At 27.4% G+C, this 16468-nt stretch overlaps 1 protein-coding gene across 2 annotated transcripts in view; it reads right to left on the bottom strand.

Annotated features, from left to right (window-relative positions):
• LOC107439633 (uro-adherence factor A) overlaps positions 1-16468 on the bottom strand; it is a 61547-nt gene that overhangs the window by 26776 nt on the left and 18303 nt on the right. The window contains exons 13-22 of one of the 2 annotated variants that reach the window (XM_016052297.3): positions 15307-15582; positions 14598-14713; positions 14399-14464; positions 13713-13830; positions 11594-12530; positions 10054-10093; positions 9018-9119; positions 6498-6623; positions 3718-3973; positions 618-709 (exon numbers count right to left, since the gene is read on the bottom strand). In XM_016052297.3, the coding sequence (XP_015907783.2) occupies positions 618-709; positions 3718-3973; positions 6498-6623; positions 9018-9119; positions 10054-10093; positions 11594-12530; positions 13713-13830; positions 14399-14464; positions 14598-14713; positions 15307-15582 (2129 nt within the window). The remainder of the gene's footprint in view (positions 1-617; positions 710-3717; positions 3974-6497; positions 6624-9017; positions 9120-10053; positions 10094-11593; positions 12531-13712; positions 13831-14398; positions 14465-14597; positions 14714-15306; positions 15583-16468) is intronic. The other variant, XM_016052298.3, reaches the window with a different exon arrangement.

Below are 16468 nucleotides of genomic sequence, written 5' to 3'. Positions count from 1 at the left end.
ACTATAAGTCTAAATACAACAAAAAAAAATTTATTTTTTAAAAGTAAGAAAAGTAAATAATCATCATTAAATAGAAAAGAATTGGTAAACAACAAACTTTGTGATAAAAAAAAATTATCTTTTTCTATTTTGAAAAAAAAGGGAAAAAAAAGACATAACAAGGTTTTTGAGATATAGCTAGTATACTATATATACACACACACACATACAAAATTTAAAACAACAAAAACAAAGCAAAACTAAATATATATATTTAAAAAAAATTATAAAAAGGTAAACACGATTTTTTTTAAACATGTTAATTTATAAGTTTGAGTACAAGTGGATATTTATTTGTTGTTGTGATAGTTTTTTTCATTACATTATTAACCAAAAAAATAGGCATTGACATTTAATGAAAGCAAAACTTTTATAAAAGATTTAAAATATATACAATTAAAATATTTGTAAATTGGACAAATAAGGAGGATAGACATAAATAACATAACTATTAAAGATAAAACACTAAAATGAATAAATTGACCAATGGATTTGACTAATTTAAATTAAAATGGCGAAAAATGTTAAGAATTAATGAATAAAAAATGTAACAAAATTTACATAAAGTGCAACATTACATTTTCAGAAAGACTGGCAGGAGAAGGGGAGGACATATTTCCTGAAATTTTTCTTTTATGAGAAAAAGATGACTGAACCATTTCCTTAATACCTATAAAAAATACAAAAATGATGTAAATAAGAAATGCTTACAAATACAAAAAAATATACATTCGAATGCATATTTTATAAGTAAATAAAATGCAGATTTTTGAAGAATATACATTAAGCAATCAGGGAATCTGAGATGATTTTTCTGAGTTAAAAAATTCCTGATATAAACTGAGACTAAAATGTCTGATGTTTAAAAACTTTTTTATTCTCCATTAAGACTTATAGAATAACTGGGCAGCTACAAACATTTAAAAAAAGATTTTTTGGATGATTTTTCTAGACTGATATCGGATTTCCCTCATTTTAGACAGTGGCATAAATTTTAATACTAATTTTTTAGTTATACCTCATCTTTTTTATGAAATAAATTACAAAACACTTATATTTGCTAATATTGTTGAAAATAAATAATATTTTTTTTCTTCAAAAAATTATTATGAGACCAATTTTAAAACAAACATCAGATTTCAAATTAACTCATTTTCTCAGACCTTGACCAATTTTGGACATTTGAATAAAATTCCCTTTCAGATATTTTTAGATTTATAAAAATTCTTGACATTTCTCTATTCTGTGGCCAAACTGAATAAATAATCATAATTGTAGCAAGAGGAAAATGTTTGAAAAAACTCCATGGAATTTTTAGATAGGAAACACTGTTCATATGTAAAATAATTTGTCTTTCATATTTCTTCACAGCAACCTGATTTATTTCTTGCTTTACAGATAAAATTTATTTGAAATCAAGCATTGAAAAAATTGGCTTAACTTTAAAAAGTTAAATATAAATTTACAGTTACCTTAACACGGTTATAAGCAGGGTTTGCCAGGTGGACCCACTTTGAAAAAACCCACCCGGGTTTTATTGGGTGGGCCATCCTTGAAAAAACCCACTTGGTGTTTTTTTTTTCACAAAGTGGGTTTTTTAAATTTGGTTGAAAAAGAAGTATCTCCTAATACTATCATTGGACACATGGTGGAAGTTAACAAATATTTTAGAAATGTGCATCAAGCACATAGGTGGGCAAATGAAAAAACTGCTTAATGCCCCAATTACCAAATGATACTAGGTGGAGTTCATATTGTGACCGTGTAAAAACTTTTGCCAATAATTACCATAAATATCAAGAGATTGCTCTTGAATATCAAAATGAATTCAATAATAATTTGTCAGAAATATTTAATAATGTTGGGCTTTACCAATAAACTATCAATTTGGAAAAACAGATATCAATTGTTTCTGAACCTTTAAAAAAGCTTCAATCAGAAAACACTTCAATTTCTGAAGCTGTTGAAATATGAATTAACTTATTATCGTGTGATTTTTGGAACCCCATAAACATTTTGTAAAAAGATTCCATCAGGCTGTTCAGCCACCTCATTTATTACCAAATGCAACTTGGATCCCAAAACAAGGGGACAATTTTTAAATGATGCAGAAAACTGTCTTTCTAAGCATCATGCAGAATTTTTGCCAGGTGTAATGGCATTCAGACAGAACAACTAAAAGAATCTTTTTGGCAAGGCCAACTGGAGTTAGAAAGAGAGGCAGACCCCGACTGAGATGGGCGGATTGCCTCCAAAGGGACTTTACCACAATCAAGTTCAGAGACTGGAAAGCCGTGGCACGCAGAAGAAAGGACTGGTGCAGTCTTCTTGAGAAAGCCAGGGTCCACCCAGGACTGTCGAGCTACTGATGATGATGATTTAATGGCCTTCAAAATTTCCTATCCTGAATACTTTCCAAAATTAGTGATGCTTGACACTGTTATTCAACAGTTTTCATTTCAAATAGTGAAAAATTTTGGCAAAAGAAAATGAAAAAAATTCCAAGCTTCCACAAAATTTCTGACAATTCTCTTTTTCTTTGTACTCAGCACCAGCATTCTCTATCTCAATCAAAAGACACTTTTCAACTTTCGGTTTGGTGCGGAGTAAACTACAAAACAGATAAAGCTACAAAACTCGTAGAAGTGTATCACCATCTAAGAGAGAAATATAGATAGAATCTGCTGTATGATAATAATAATAAATAAATGAAATGAGCCTTTTTTTTAAGTTGACTCTTAACATCTGCTGACAATTTTTAACTATTTGGAGAAAGTTTATCACCATTAAAAAAACAGTTAAATATTAAAATATTAGATTAAGATATAAGAGTTCTTAAATATTATTTTTAAGCTTTCATTTGAATATAATTTATTTTGTTTCTTTCTATCATGTTTAAAAAAAATGGAAAACCAACGAAAATTTTTTTTCTATTAAGTGATACATTAAACAACAATTACCAAATTTAAAGTTTTATTTTCTGGTTTTCAAAAAATAAGCTAAAACTTTTTATATATGCTTTTCTATAATTTTATAGATTAATTTGTTTTTTGAAATCATGCTAAAATTTGTGTAAAAATGCAGTCTTTTTTTTAAGGGTAAATATTTGATAAATGGGACAAGTAACTGATACTCTTTATAATTATACGTAATTTTAATTTCACTTTCCATTAATTGTATTATAAAAACATGGAAGACCATTAAATACTTATTTCAGTTTAATTTTAAAGGTAAAAGTCAGATGAAATTTTAGTTTTTACTGGTTATAATTATTTATTGATTATAAATTTGTAATATATATACATATATATATGCTTAATAAATATAGTAGATAGATGTGTGGGAAAACAAAAAGATTAATAAACTTGTTTCTTTCAAATTACTGTTGCATTTATATTTTATAGTGCTTCGGTTAAAAGTTGTAAAACGTTATGAAAAAATATATTATGAAAAATATACTAAATGAAAAAAACTCTTTTTTCCTCGGGTTTTTTTTCAAATAAAGCCCAATTTACCCCGGATTTTTTTCAATAAAACCCGTGCGGGTTGGGTTTTTTCAAAAAACCCCAGGTTTTTTCAAACCCTAGTTATAAGTGAAATAAATCTCTTAGTGACTTAGAAATACACTGGCAACAAAAAATGATTCCAAACATTAAATATCTTTTTAATAATAGTTACTTTGATTGGTGGATAGCTCTTCAGAAATAGCAGAAGAAACTCTACTAGAAATTGGGCTTTGTTCAGAAGGAGTACTATTTTTTATTTTATCAGAAACTGAGATTTCTTTTACTGTGCTTGCATGACTAATTTCTTCTTCAATGGCATAGTCAGATGAATCTTTCAAATGAGATGACGAGCGATGAGAAATGGATTTGCGAGAAGAGCTAACTATACGTTGACTAGAACTATGAGCTTCAGATGGTGATCTAGATTCCTATACAAAGTAAAAAAGATAATAATAAATAAATAAATAAATATTTGGTACTTTAAGAAATAAGTGATTTTTGGTATTCATCATATCTACTTCAAACTAGTTTTTTCTTAAAGAAAAAATGAGATCTAAAGTTGAATGCAGAATATTTAAAATGAATATTGTGCCAAACTTATTCAATATTAATACATATTTAAGATAACATAATCAAATGGTGTTTTAGATAATGTGTAAGAAAAGAAAAAAAAAAGAAAAAGGAACCATGAGAATGCTTAGAGGTCATTGGAGCTGTGAAGGAGGAAAATACTGAAACCTATCGTAAGGTTAATTCTAAATTCTATTGCTTGTTAAATAGCAAACAACATAGGGTATACATAATAATTCTGAACAATTAAAACTAGGCTAATGGTCTTTTTAAATTTGAATGATAAGGATTAAAATAATCCAAAAATTAGTTTGGCTTTATATGAACAAACTAATTACCAGAAAAACTGATTGGTCTTCACAAATGATAATTAGCATGCGTAACAACATAAAAAAAATGCTACTCATGCTATGTTAATAGTTTTTAAAAATTCTATTTACTTTCATTTTATTAAAGGGTGAAGCCTCATTATAAATTATAGAAATGACATCTCAACAAGAAAAATAATAAAATACATAGGAACAAAAGAATACATACAGGGGTCTGTAATAATAACATTTATAATAATAACATAGCATTTTATAAGAGGTATCTATTTTGTGAAAATTAAAAATGACATTAAAAAATCAATGCCAAAATATGGTAAAATAAGAAATTATCTTCAAAAATTGTCACTACAAATAAAAATTATTCATAACTGGTAAATTTCTATCTACTTTTCCTTATATATTAAAAAATAATTTTGCTATTGTAAAATTTTTAGCTTAAAATTGTATCCAAATTTAAAACTCCATTGTCCATAGTTAAATTTCAACTTGCATTTAACAGTACTAGTACTAAAAGTTATTTTCATTATGAGAACATTATAGACTAGGTCATGCAGAAAAAAATTTCATAGGCAAAAAAAGATTTCATAAAAAAATAAAGGTCTGTTAGAATAAATTTACAATAATATCAAAGATAATGTTCAAATGTTTAGAATTATGCTCGAATTTTGACTTCCTGTATAGTTTATATAGAGAGAGAACCTCGTTGCGTCATTTAAAAAAACTCAGGGATTTATAGTTCTTTATAAAGATACAAAAACAAAATTTTAAGAGGCGGAGAATCTTAGAACTTGCTTTTTTTAAAGCATTTTGTGAAACTACCATTTTTTCTAACGTTGAATTTGTGAAGATACCGCTAAACGGTAGTAAATTTGCCGTGGACAGATCCCTGATATAGAATACTAAGCATTGGCAGTAATTGTAAATATTACTATCAACAGGTTCCTTATATATAAATAATTCACTTGCAGGAATATTACAAGGGAAACAACAACAAAAGATAGGCCCAGCAATTAAAAAAAACACATACAGTAGGAAGAAAAACAATTATGTATTAAAAATTTTGTAATTGAAAAAAAAAATTCATTTATAAAAAAATAGTCCTTCAAATGGATCCAGATTTGAGAGTCATAATGAAATAGATAAAAAAAAAGTTTTCAATAACACTGAAAACTACATTGTGCAAAACTTACTGAGGATAAATTAGTTTCCATTTTATCACAATAAAAAAAAATCTTATTGAAAACAAATTTCGTGCCAAAATAAAATTTTCAATAACAATATTTATAAGTGGGGAAAGATGTACAAATCAAATCAGAATATAACAAAAATATACTTTAAATTTAATTATTAGAATATGTGCTATTCAATCAAAATAATATAATTTAAAGATAGGCAACGATGGAAAACTGTTTAAGGGAGCATTTTGAGTGTAAAACGCCAAGAATTGCACTGTGCTGTTACCTGCAAAATTTTTTCTAGAAACTTGTATATCTATCTAGAAACCTAAATAAGAAACACTTGGATGTAAGAATGTCTCTTTTAGAAAATATGTAGTCTACCACTATGTTGCCCCAAATCCATTAGAGGAGTTTTTATTATGGAAAAGAAAGTAAAACTTAAGTGCGTTAGCTGAAACTATTTTTTAAAAAAATCATTAATGTATATTATAATAATAATTTACAGGAATTTTTGCTTATGTTAAAAATATTGTACACATATTAAGGCAGAAGATATATTAAGTATAACTAAAACAATTGATGGCAATAGCTAGTAGTAATTTATCAACATCAACTTTCGTGATAAATAAATTTTTTTAATAATAGTGTCCTAAATGGAAAGTATCAGTTTTATGTAAGAAAGTAATTGAAACAAGCAATAGTATTTTTTGTAGGCATCAAATTTGTATAAATATTAAAAATTTTATTTTGAAAAATTTTTTAAAAGTGCAAAATTTTTTAGTGTGTGTGGAACTAATTTATCATACGTACAAGCTGTTTTCAGAGGCTATTACTTAAACTAAAGTGCAAATAAGGATCAGTGCAATTAAACTTACCATTCGCAATAATTCTCTTTGAGTTGATACAACCACAGTTAGAGCTGCAGCTGCTGCTTCAGCAGCCACTCTAGTAACTATATGAGAGGGAAAATATGGCTCTTCATGACTATTTTGTTTCTGAACCTGAAATTATTTATATTCATTAGAAAAAAAAAAGATCATAATTTATTTAATTCTCTTAAGTCTAAGTCTAGTAATTAAAAATGTTAAACATGTTTAATAGGGTGGAGCGAAAAAAAAGTTGTTGATAATCAAAAAGCACCATCTCCCAAAAGTTGTATATGGATCAGCATATCACTGAAAAAAAAAAAAACTGAGGTAATCAGCATTTAAGAGCACAAAAAATATTTATAAATGCAGACAGCTGTTTCGGATGCTCAAAGAGCAACCTTCATCAGTGCAACAATATTTTTTGTGCTCTTAAACGTTGTTTACCCCAGTTTGTATTTTAGCACAAAGGTCGCCCACTTGTGTATCAGTATATCACTTGTTAATTTTCACAGAATTTTTATACACCATCTTAATTCTCCCCAAAAGCCTTAAAATTTTGAAAGTTTTCAAAAAACAGGAAATTTTAGTAAATTTTTAAAAATTGTTATATGAAAACTAATTATCATTCAAAAGTTGTGTATTAAATGAAATATTACTTGTGAATTTTTTCAGCATTATTTTCAGTCCTTGCAATAGCTGTAAAAATTATAAAATTTAACAAAAAGTAAAAATATTTAAGAAAAAAAAGAAAAACAAATTTTTAAAAATTGTCAGAAGAAAATAAAACACCTTACAAAGGTTGTGTATCTACAAAACATTAATCATGAATTTTTCGAATTTTTTTTCTTCTTTCCTCATTAACGGTCACTGGAGGTTTTTATTAATAGCTTTTTCAAATTAATAATGCCATCGTTAGGCTTATAAAACTATAATTAACAGCAAACAAAAGAGAGAAAACTAAAGAGTACGCTATAGCTTCACAAAAGTAGCACTGATGGCAGTTATACATTTTGTTTAAAATCACATTGCAGCATATATTTATATATTAAAGGAAGCTTATTTCATTAAGTAGGTCGATGAATCAATGTTTCTTATGCAAACTCTAAGAACTTTGTTAAGGGTAGTGATCTACTTTGAATTCAAATGTTTCCCGGGACCTATTGACACCAAAGTTGAGGGATATTTACCAGAAAAATATTAATTAAATTTTTATCGGCTTAGATTCATTAAATATTTTTTATCTGTACTGAGATCAGAAATGGCATATTCTCTCATTTCTGACAAATTTTTTTTAATCCATTGAAACTTATTAGTGAAAGGTGTCCGCAGTTGAACAAACTCTAGCCCATAGGTTGGAAAAATCCTTAAGGATTCACAGATACACCATCCAGGAAATTCATAATATGCCTTAGTAATAGGACATTTGAGTGAAACTTGCCTATCACCCATGGTAGATCTTTTTAAAACTTCTTTTAAGCAGACTTACTCTTCTTTTGCAACTAAAATGTTTTGATATAGCTTGTTGCTTTCTTGAAATTTGTAAACTTGTGCTTTGCCTAAAGCTAGATTTGATTTTTATAGATCCATCTTTTTAATTAACTGTTCTCAGACTTGCAATTTATTAGAACTTATACCCATTCATATTACAGTTTGTAAGCATGAAAAAGCCTCGCTCTTTAGATGAACTTGCCTGTGATTTAATATCAAATGTAAATCATGCTACTTTTGTGAAGCTATGGTGTACTTTTTAGTTTTTTCTAACTTGTTCACTTTTGGTTGTAGTTTTATAAGCTTCATAATAAGCCACTATAACATTGTTAATATAAAAAAAGTTTGAAAAAAAAAAAAGAACCTTCAGGGTCCATTAAAGAAGAAAAAAAAAATGAACCAGAAAAATTTCAAAACAATTCATGAGTAATATTTCAGTAAATACACAACGTTTGCAAACTATTTTATTTTCTTCTGACATTTTTTAAAAACTCAGTATTTTTTTAAAATTTTGTGCTTTTTGTAAAATTTTATAATTTTTACAGCTGTTGCAAAAAGTGAAAATATTGCTACAAAATTCTGAAAAAACTCACGAGTAATATTTCATTCAATACACAACGCTTGAGTGGTAATTTTTTTCATATGACAATTTTCAAAAATTTGCCTTTTTTTGATAAATTTCAAAATTTTAGGATTTAGCAAGGAATGAAGATGCATAAAAAAAAAACTGAAAAATTCACGTGATATACTAGAACATATCAAATTTTTGGGAGGTGCAGCTTTTTAATTATTGAAAACATTTTTTCTGCTCCCCCTAATGCTTAATTTTAAATAGCAATTTAGAAACACCCATAAAAACACATTTGGTTTAATGGAAAAAACTATTTCAAAGAATCTTTATTTTCAAAGCTCTGCTGAAAGGAAAAACAAACATCGTGAAGGAAAAAATTATAACAAAATATAAAAATTTGACAAAAAGTAACCAAAAAAAAAACATGACAAAAGAATGAAATAGAACCAAGCAGAAAGGTAACTTACTTTCATAGACTTTGTGAAGTTATTGGCTAATGTGAATCTCACAGGTTGAGTGAAATCAATAGTCACACTATTAGGTGATGTAGACGACACACTAACATTTTCCTGATTAAAAAGATCATAAGAAATGTAAATAATAATAACATAAAAAAATGTTAAAGTTTAGGGAAATAGTCATACAACAAGTCTTATTTCCACTGAAGTGATATTATAAAATTGTGCATGCATGCCTATTTATTTCTTATGATTTGATCACTTATTTCAAGCCCATTATACAGTACAGAGCCCGTTATCCGGAAATCAGAAAACCGGAAAACCAAAAAACCGGAACGAAATTCGATAAATTTTCCTGCCATTTTCAAAAAAAAAATTTTTTTTTTTTCTCCTCATAAGACATTAGGATTTTTCTTTCTATTTTGAAAGATGTTTACCGTAACATCATTCTGGAAATAATCATTAGTGTATTACTTCATCGTTTTTCCTTCTTTTTAAGATTATTTCTAATTTTTTATTTTAGTTGGGTTTAACAATAAAAAAACGGCTTTTTGTAGCGATTTAGAAAACCAGAAAAATTAGTTATCCGGAATAGCGATGGTCCCGATCGTTCCGGTTAATCGGTTCCCTACTATATAAACTCTAATTTTTATTTCCAGTCCTATTGAGTGGGCATAATAATATTTTTTTTTCACCATTATATTTAGTTTTTCATTAAAAAAAAGATTTAAAGGAAAAAAAACTTAAAAAATAATTTTAGTTTTGTGTATATGTAATTAATAATATGCATATGTATGAAATCATCTGAAATAAAACTTGTTTTAACAGTTTACCGTTAAAAATCCAAGTACACATTCTTATCGCCTACAAACCAATAACTTTTATTAGTTTGGCTTAGAACATCCATGGATTATTTGTAAGAAAAAGGTGAATTCTTATACTGGTGAAATTAATGGAACAATTATGATTATGTTGAATTTAATTTAAGAAGTAAAGGATTTAATATATATATTTATTTATAGTTGGAATAAATTACAATACTTACAACAGTTCCTTCTGTACTTAAAGATTTTTCTTTCTTAGCTCTAAAGGAAAAAAAATTAAAATTGTTTAAAAAGGTGTGCTGTAACTATTATCATAAGACTGCAATCATACAAATGTTGAAAAGGAGTTAAACCTATAGTGCATGTGATGTATACATGCATTAGTTTTCTCTATTTTCAGTTTTGAAATGCTATTTATGTAGAATTAAAGTATTTGAATTAATAAAGTATAGCAATTTTACATTTGAATATTTTGCTTTTTAAAAAGACTTAGTTTTCTCTAATTTCAGTTTTGAAATGCTATTTATGTAAAATTAAAGTATTTGAATTAATAAAGCATAGCAATTTTACATTTGAATATTTTGCTTTCTAAAAAGACTTTCTAAAAGACTTCTAGACTGTAATTTTCTCCAAAAAGGTTTGTTTATCAGCAAATGAGGAGGAAAACCACAATCTAACAGGTACTTAAATTAATTAAAAAGATGCAAGCCATGGCAGCCCAGTGGTGCAAGTATCGGACTTTGGTTCATATGGACCAGGGTTCAATCATCCGCGAAGCCACTAAGATCCACTGAGTACATGAGATGTATTTGCTCATAAAAATATGTAGAATAGAAAGTTCTGTGGTCAGCGGCTGAGCAGTACCACGGGGACAGGGATCTGAAGAAAATTTTCTTTCTCTTCAGATCTCATTTATATCTAAATTGTGGAAGTGCTCTCTTGAGGGAGTGGTGTAGTCATCTATCTGCGGTGTTCAGAGCTAAGTCGCACTTTCATCCTAGCAGCATGCTCTTGTCATACAGAAACCAATAGCTAGCTAGTTTGGCTTGTCCAAGTGTCATTAGAAACAACAACATAAATTGGCAATTTTATTTCTTCTTAAAACTTACATTTCACATTCACCATAATTTAATCCTGTGATTCATGATCCTACAATTTTTCTCTTCAAATCAGATTGTTTTATTTTTCATGTTATTCACTGAGAAAAAAGATGGAGAGGGCAAATAAAAATTATAACCAAACTTCAAAAGAAATTAAGGTTTAGTGAGTAAAAATTAACATCCTAAAATTAAAAGAAATTCAAATTACAATAACAAATAAAGGATTTAAAAAAAAAGTAACTATAAAATTAAAAAAAAAAAATAGAATAGAATAATAATAAAAGTAAAAACAAAACTTTGAAACTTTTTAAGTTAATTTGGAAGTCTATAATTCAAAATATCTATTCATCAGAAATATAGCATCTAAAGTTATTAATTGTTATAATTGATTTAAAAATACATAGATAAACATTATTGCTTTAATTCCATTATTATTAATAGGTTAATCACTATTGTCGATAAGGTTGATTGGAAAAAACTTTTGTCTATTTTCACCTTATTGTCTATCAATTTACATCTTTCATCAATTTACTCCTATTTTTTTTTATAAAATACATAATATTAATAAATTTGTAACTTTTTTAACCCATCAAAAAGTGAAACAATTGAAATAAACATTCACAGCAGTTTTTTATATATTTTTAAAATTAAATATTCTTACCCTTCATGTTGTATTGGACTCAATGATCCTTCGACATTGCTAAAAGGAGAAACATGTTGTGTGTTAGAAGAAATTGGACTGCTTGTCTGATAAAAAGGATCACTCATTGTTTGTTTACTGCCTGATTTAACAGATTTTACACTAGAGGAAGTTACATCAAGGGAATCAATGTGAAAATCTCCAGCAGATGATACCGAGGGTACTCTACTACTCTCAACTTCGTTTATCTCAGATGGCACTTTATTTTCTGTTGGCACGGAGTCAAGAACTGAACTACTCTCCACTTGATTAGATATGGCATTTAATTGAGAGTGACTAGCCTTATTTTTGGCTTCATTGTCCTTTTTAGACAAATGTGAGCTGGAAGCTGCATCTTTTCGAACTGATATAGATGAACTATTATCATTGACAGAGTCTTCAGCAACACTTACAGCTTCAGATATGGATGATTGAGACTGTGATAGCACCTTTTGATTAATCAATCTTTCAGATAATTCGGATAATTCTTCGATAGTTTCTTCTGAATGAAGTTCTGAGTTCAGAGTTCCTTCTATCAGAGGCATTGGAGTTTTGGGGGATGAGTTTTTGGAGGAAATTTCTTGACTAGTAACTATAGTTTCTCCAATAAGCGATTGGTGTGTTGTAGGTGTTATGTTTTGGGAGGAAATTCTGAGACTAGAGTTAGCATCTTTTGGACTAAGGATTACATCTTTTTCACTTAAAGAATGTGGCAACACTTTTGAAACACCATTAGCCTCAGAAAATTCTGAACTATAAAACGTTTGGCTTAGTATATGGCTTGAGTTTTCAGCTGAATTCTCTTTAATATGAGAACTTTGTGAACCAGTTTCTGAAGGGGTTGTCTCTTTGTTCGATGTAATGGAAGTACTGGGAGTTTCTAATTCAGAACTAGATTTTTCTACATTGAATGGCAAATCTGTAAAAAAATTTACTTCAGTAAAAAAGAATAACATAGATAAAAAAATATCAAAATATGAAAAACAATTCTCATTTATTTAACTTATGAAGCTATAAAAATTTTAATTTAATAAAATCAGACTTAATTATTTTAAAACTATATGTTTTTCATGAAACAAAATAGATTAAGCTTTTATCATTTTAATTATAAGATATTCTCCTTGATTTATTATCAAAGAAAATCTCATTTTTTCCAATGGCGCAAATGTGTAAAAANAAAAAAAAAAAAAAAAAAAAAAAAAAAAAAAAAAAAAAAAAAAAAAAAAAAGATGATTTAAATAAATTTTTTTGTATATACTTATAATAATTATCTTTTAAAAAGGAAGAAAAAATTCAAGGAGGTTAATGATTATTACCCATTGGCAAAATGGGTGTTGTTTTGGGTTTGATGGTGAGCGCACCTTATTTCAACGTCATCACTCTTTTCAACTGTATTCAAGAGCAATAGTAAACAGTGTGCAAGCGTTGTCATTGCATGTGTTGCTATGGTGACCACTGCCTTTTGACAATTTTTTTAGAATTCTTTTTTTCACTTTTAATTTTGTTATGCATTAAGTTGGTGAGTTTATTTTTAAGATATGAGACAAGAGAAATCCCTTAAATACTTTTTGAGTTCTGAATAAAAGAGAATTTCATCCTTTGAATAATATTTCTGTTTTTATTGTTCTAATTAAGAATTAGAAATCCTAACCTACAGTTCAAACTGATCATTTTCAATACTAATTCAGGCGAATTTCACAAATAAAGAGGGTAAAAAAATTAAAAAAACTAAACAACAACTATTTTGCCAATGCGTAACCTGTGATGGCCTTTCAGCAATCACAATTTCTTTTTCAATTACTGAAATTCAAAGTTAACTTTATTTCACTTGGTATTACTTAATTTTTCTTTTATTATTATTTTTTTAGGTTCTACAACAAGGCATTTTAAAACATATTTTTGAAATTTTATCCAGAAAAAAAAATACCTATGGTAAGATCTTTTAAATTAAAAGGTATCTCAAAATGCTACATTTTATAATTTAAGATTTAGTGTGAAACAAAAATATTGAAGTTAATTTAAAAAACAAAAATAATTCACTTCACATAATTATAAAACGCTAATAAAAATGGTTGAACTTTTAATTAGTAATAAATCTTACCAATTGGCTTCCTATTGAAGGTGTTGATAAAATTGAAAGGATCAGGATTTTGTCTTAAAACCGTTACTCCAGTTTCTATTGTAGAAGTGGGTGGTGATGCACTTTTTACAGATGATTGCTGCAAGAAAAAAAAACTTATTAGTTCACAATTATATAAGTTTAGTTTTTGGTAATTTCTGAAAATATAACAGTTTAAGGAAATTGATTTCACCAATGCATTTTAACAAAATTTGATTAAATGTTTTTTTGATATAGACTATAATCAGCAAAAATAAGACAGCTTTTGAGTCAATTAATGGGTGAGGTAAGTCATCTAACAGGGTCATACAACTGATTTTAGGGACAAAGATAGATTAAAAGCACCAAATAACGAATAAAAATCTAAGTTTTCCAAATAGAATTTTTAAAAAAGGTTAATTTTTGACATTAATATTGAAAAGAGGACACTTTTAGGGACCTCTCAATGGACAAACTTAAAAAATAGAAACCACTTAGGAAAATGGAGATCTACTGGCAGCCCTGCATCTTGTCATTGATTAGTTCAATAAAACAACTTTATTTTACATTGTTTAACAGAAATTACAGAGTAAAGATTGCAATACTAATTTCATTTGATGAAATTGAATAAACAAATATTTTATTTTGGTTATTCAAAAACCAATAAAAAATGAAATTCTTTGTATTACCTGATTTTCATTAGCATTGATTTCATCTTCTGAATTTAAAGATCCTTCAATCAGGCTAATTTCATCCTTAAAGGGGAAAAAATGTTTTTCTTTCTCACCAAAGTGAAAAATAATTTCAAAGATTTTTCAAATAATATCTAAACTAAAATAAGACTGTTGCTACATAGGTAAAAAATTTTTCAAATTGAGTAATACTTACATCAGATTTTAAATTTTTGCTTTTTATAGGATCTAAATTAGATTCAACTGAGAGCTGAATTGCATCAGATTGCCTCCCAAGAATTCTTTCTAGTAGCTGACTAGTATCTCCAATATCTTAAAATAGAGTAAATAGAAAAAAAAGAAAAAACTTCAAAATGATGCAAAAAGTAAAAATACACAAAAAGTTAAACAAAATAATTCAGTACTTTGGGATTATACTGTCAACGTTTGCAAAATGCGCAAATCATTTGGCGCCATCATAATGAAAAACAATTTCCAAAATAAACATTCTAAACTCATAAAATGTATCAAATAATAATAATAATAAAATGTAAGTGCAAAAATATGTAATAATAAGGGTAATAAAAAGAATAAAAACAAAGGAAAAACCTTTTTTTATTCTTTATAAATACACATTGAATTATTCTTTAATCTAACCATATATATTATTATAAACCATTTCTGTGGCCAAAAACCCTTGATAGCTTTTAAAGTGAAAACAAACAAGTCATTATCCTTGTGCAGTGGCCGCCACATATACTAGTTAAAATATGAATCCAAGTGTTTTCGGGTAGTTCCGTGGTGTTGGCGGAAGATAAAATTTGCGGTTATTGGCGCAGAAGCTGCCTTCTATCGATGATATCGGGTTTGGCAAAAATGGTTGACAGGACAATCCCAAAGTATCAATTATTCAAAGTATCAATTACCAGTGACTTGCTCCTTGAAAGTAGTATTTTGTGTTGAATGAAGTGTTTTTGCAACATCTATTAAAAAACCTGCATTTACTTCTGGCATAGAGTTTGCATCAGAAGATTTCTCATTGGAGGCAGAAAAGCTTGATTTTTCTAGATGAATTGGTACAGGAGGAATATTTTCAACCCACTTCTTAGTTCGTATTAAATTTTCGAAAGGTTCTGATAAAGCCTCTATTGATTTCATAAGATGTTTTAAAGTTTCATTTTCTTTTGTACTAACCTGGGGACCTAGAGAGAAAGAAAATCAACTTTGTAAAAAACAAGATTTACTACTTCTTGCAAGCAGTAATATTTTTTTGCACTAAGGATGCTAGATTTATTGAACATAACAAAAGGTTACAAATATGAGCTATTTATTGGATTAAAACAGGTTTTTTGAAATAAACTGTAGGGGATATAATTTTAATTTCAATTGACTGATAGTTTGAATCATCATTTCCACATATAAAATGAGCTCCTTATAAAATGAAATGAAAATAGAATATAAATTTAAAACTTTTTGATGCAAGCAATTAAGTACATAAATGCAATTTAAAAGTAACTCACGGAACAGAAAGGCAGCAAAGATAAGTTAATTATTGGTTTATAATAAGCTGTTTGAAATAAGAAGTGACCAATATTTTAAATCTTCATTTCCAGTTAAAAAAAAAAAAAGAAAAAAAAGAAGAGCCCTATATTCATAAAAATTTTTCGAGACAGCGAGCTTTTGAGATAATGAGTTCAGAAACAAATATGTTCTAAAAAGTAGAAAAATATATAAATATATTCTAAAATAACACTCTAAAAAGTAACGCCATGAAATATAATAAAAACTACTAATAAATATTTAAATACAATTTTTTTTCTTTGAAATACCAAAATAATTGTGCATTAAAAAGAAAAGAATTGGTGTATAATAAACTAACATTTTGATTTTTCCAAAAAAATTCATTTTCTACTTTGAAAACAAAAATTTCAACATAACAAGGTTTTTAGAAGAAACTCTTAGACATAGGAATTCATATTAACATTAGGTATCCACCTAATGTGGAGGGTAACATAATGCTAAGGGGAAAAATATTTTTTTGACATAACAAGGTTTTTGAGACATTGAAGTTTCAGATATCAAGAGGAT

The sequence above is a fragment of the Parasteatoda tepidariorum genome, chromosome 4, assembly GCF_043381705.1.
Source record: "Parasteatoda tepidariorum isolate YZ-2023 chromosome 4, CAS_Ptep_4.0, whole genome shotgun sequence".
In the NCBI taxonomy this organism is placed as follows: domain Eukaryota; kingdom Metazoa; phylum Arthropoda; class Arachnida; order Araneae; family Theridiidae; genus Parasteatoda; species Parasteatoda tepidariorum.
This window is presented reverse-complemented; position numbering and strand designations above follow the sequence as displayed.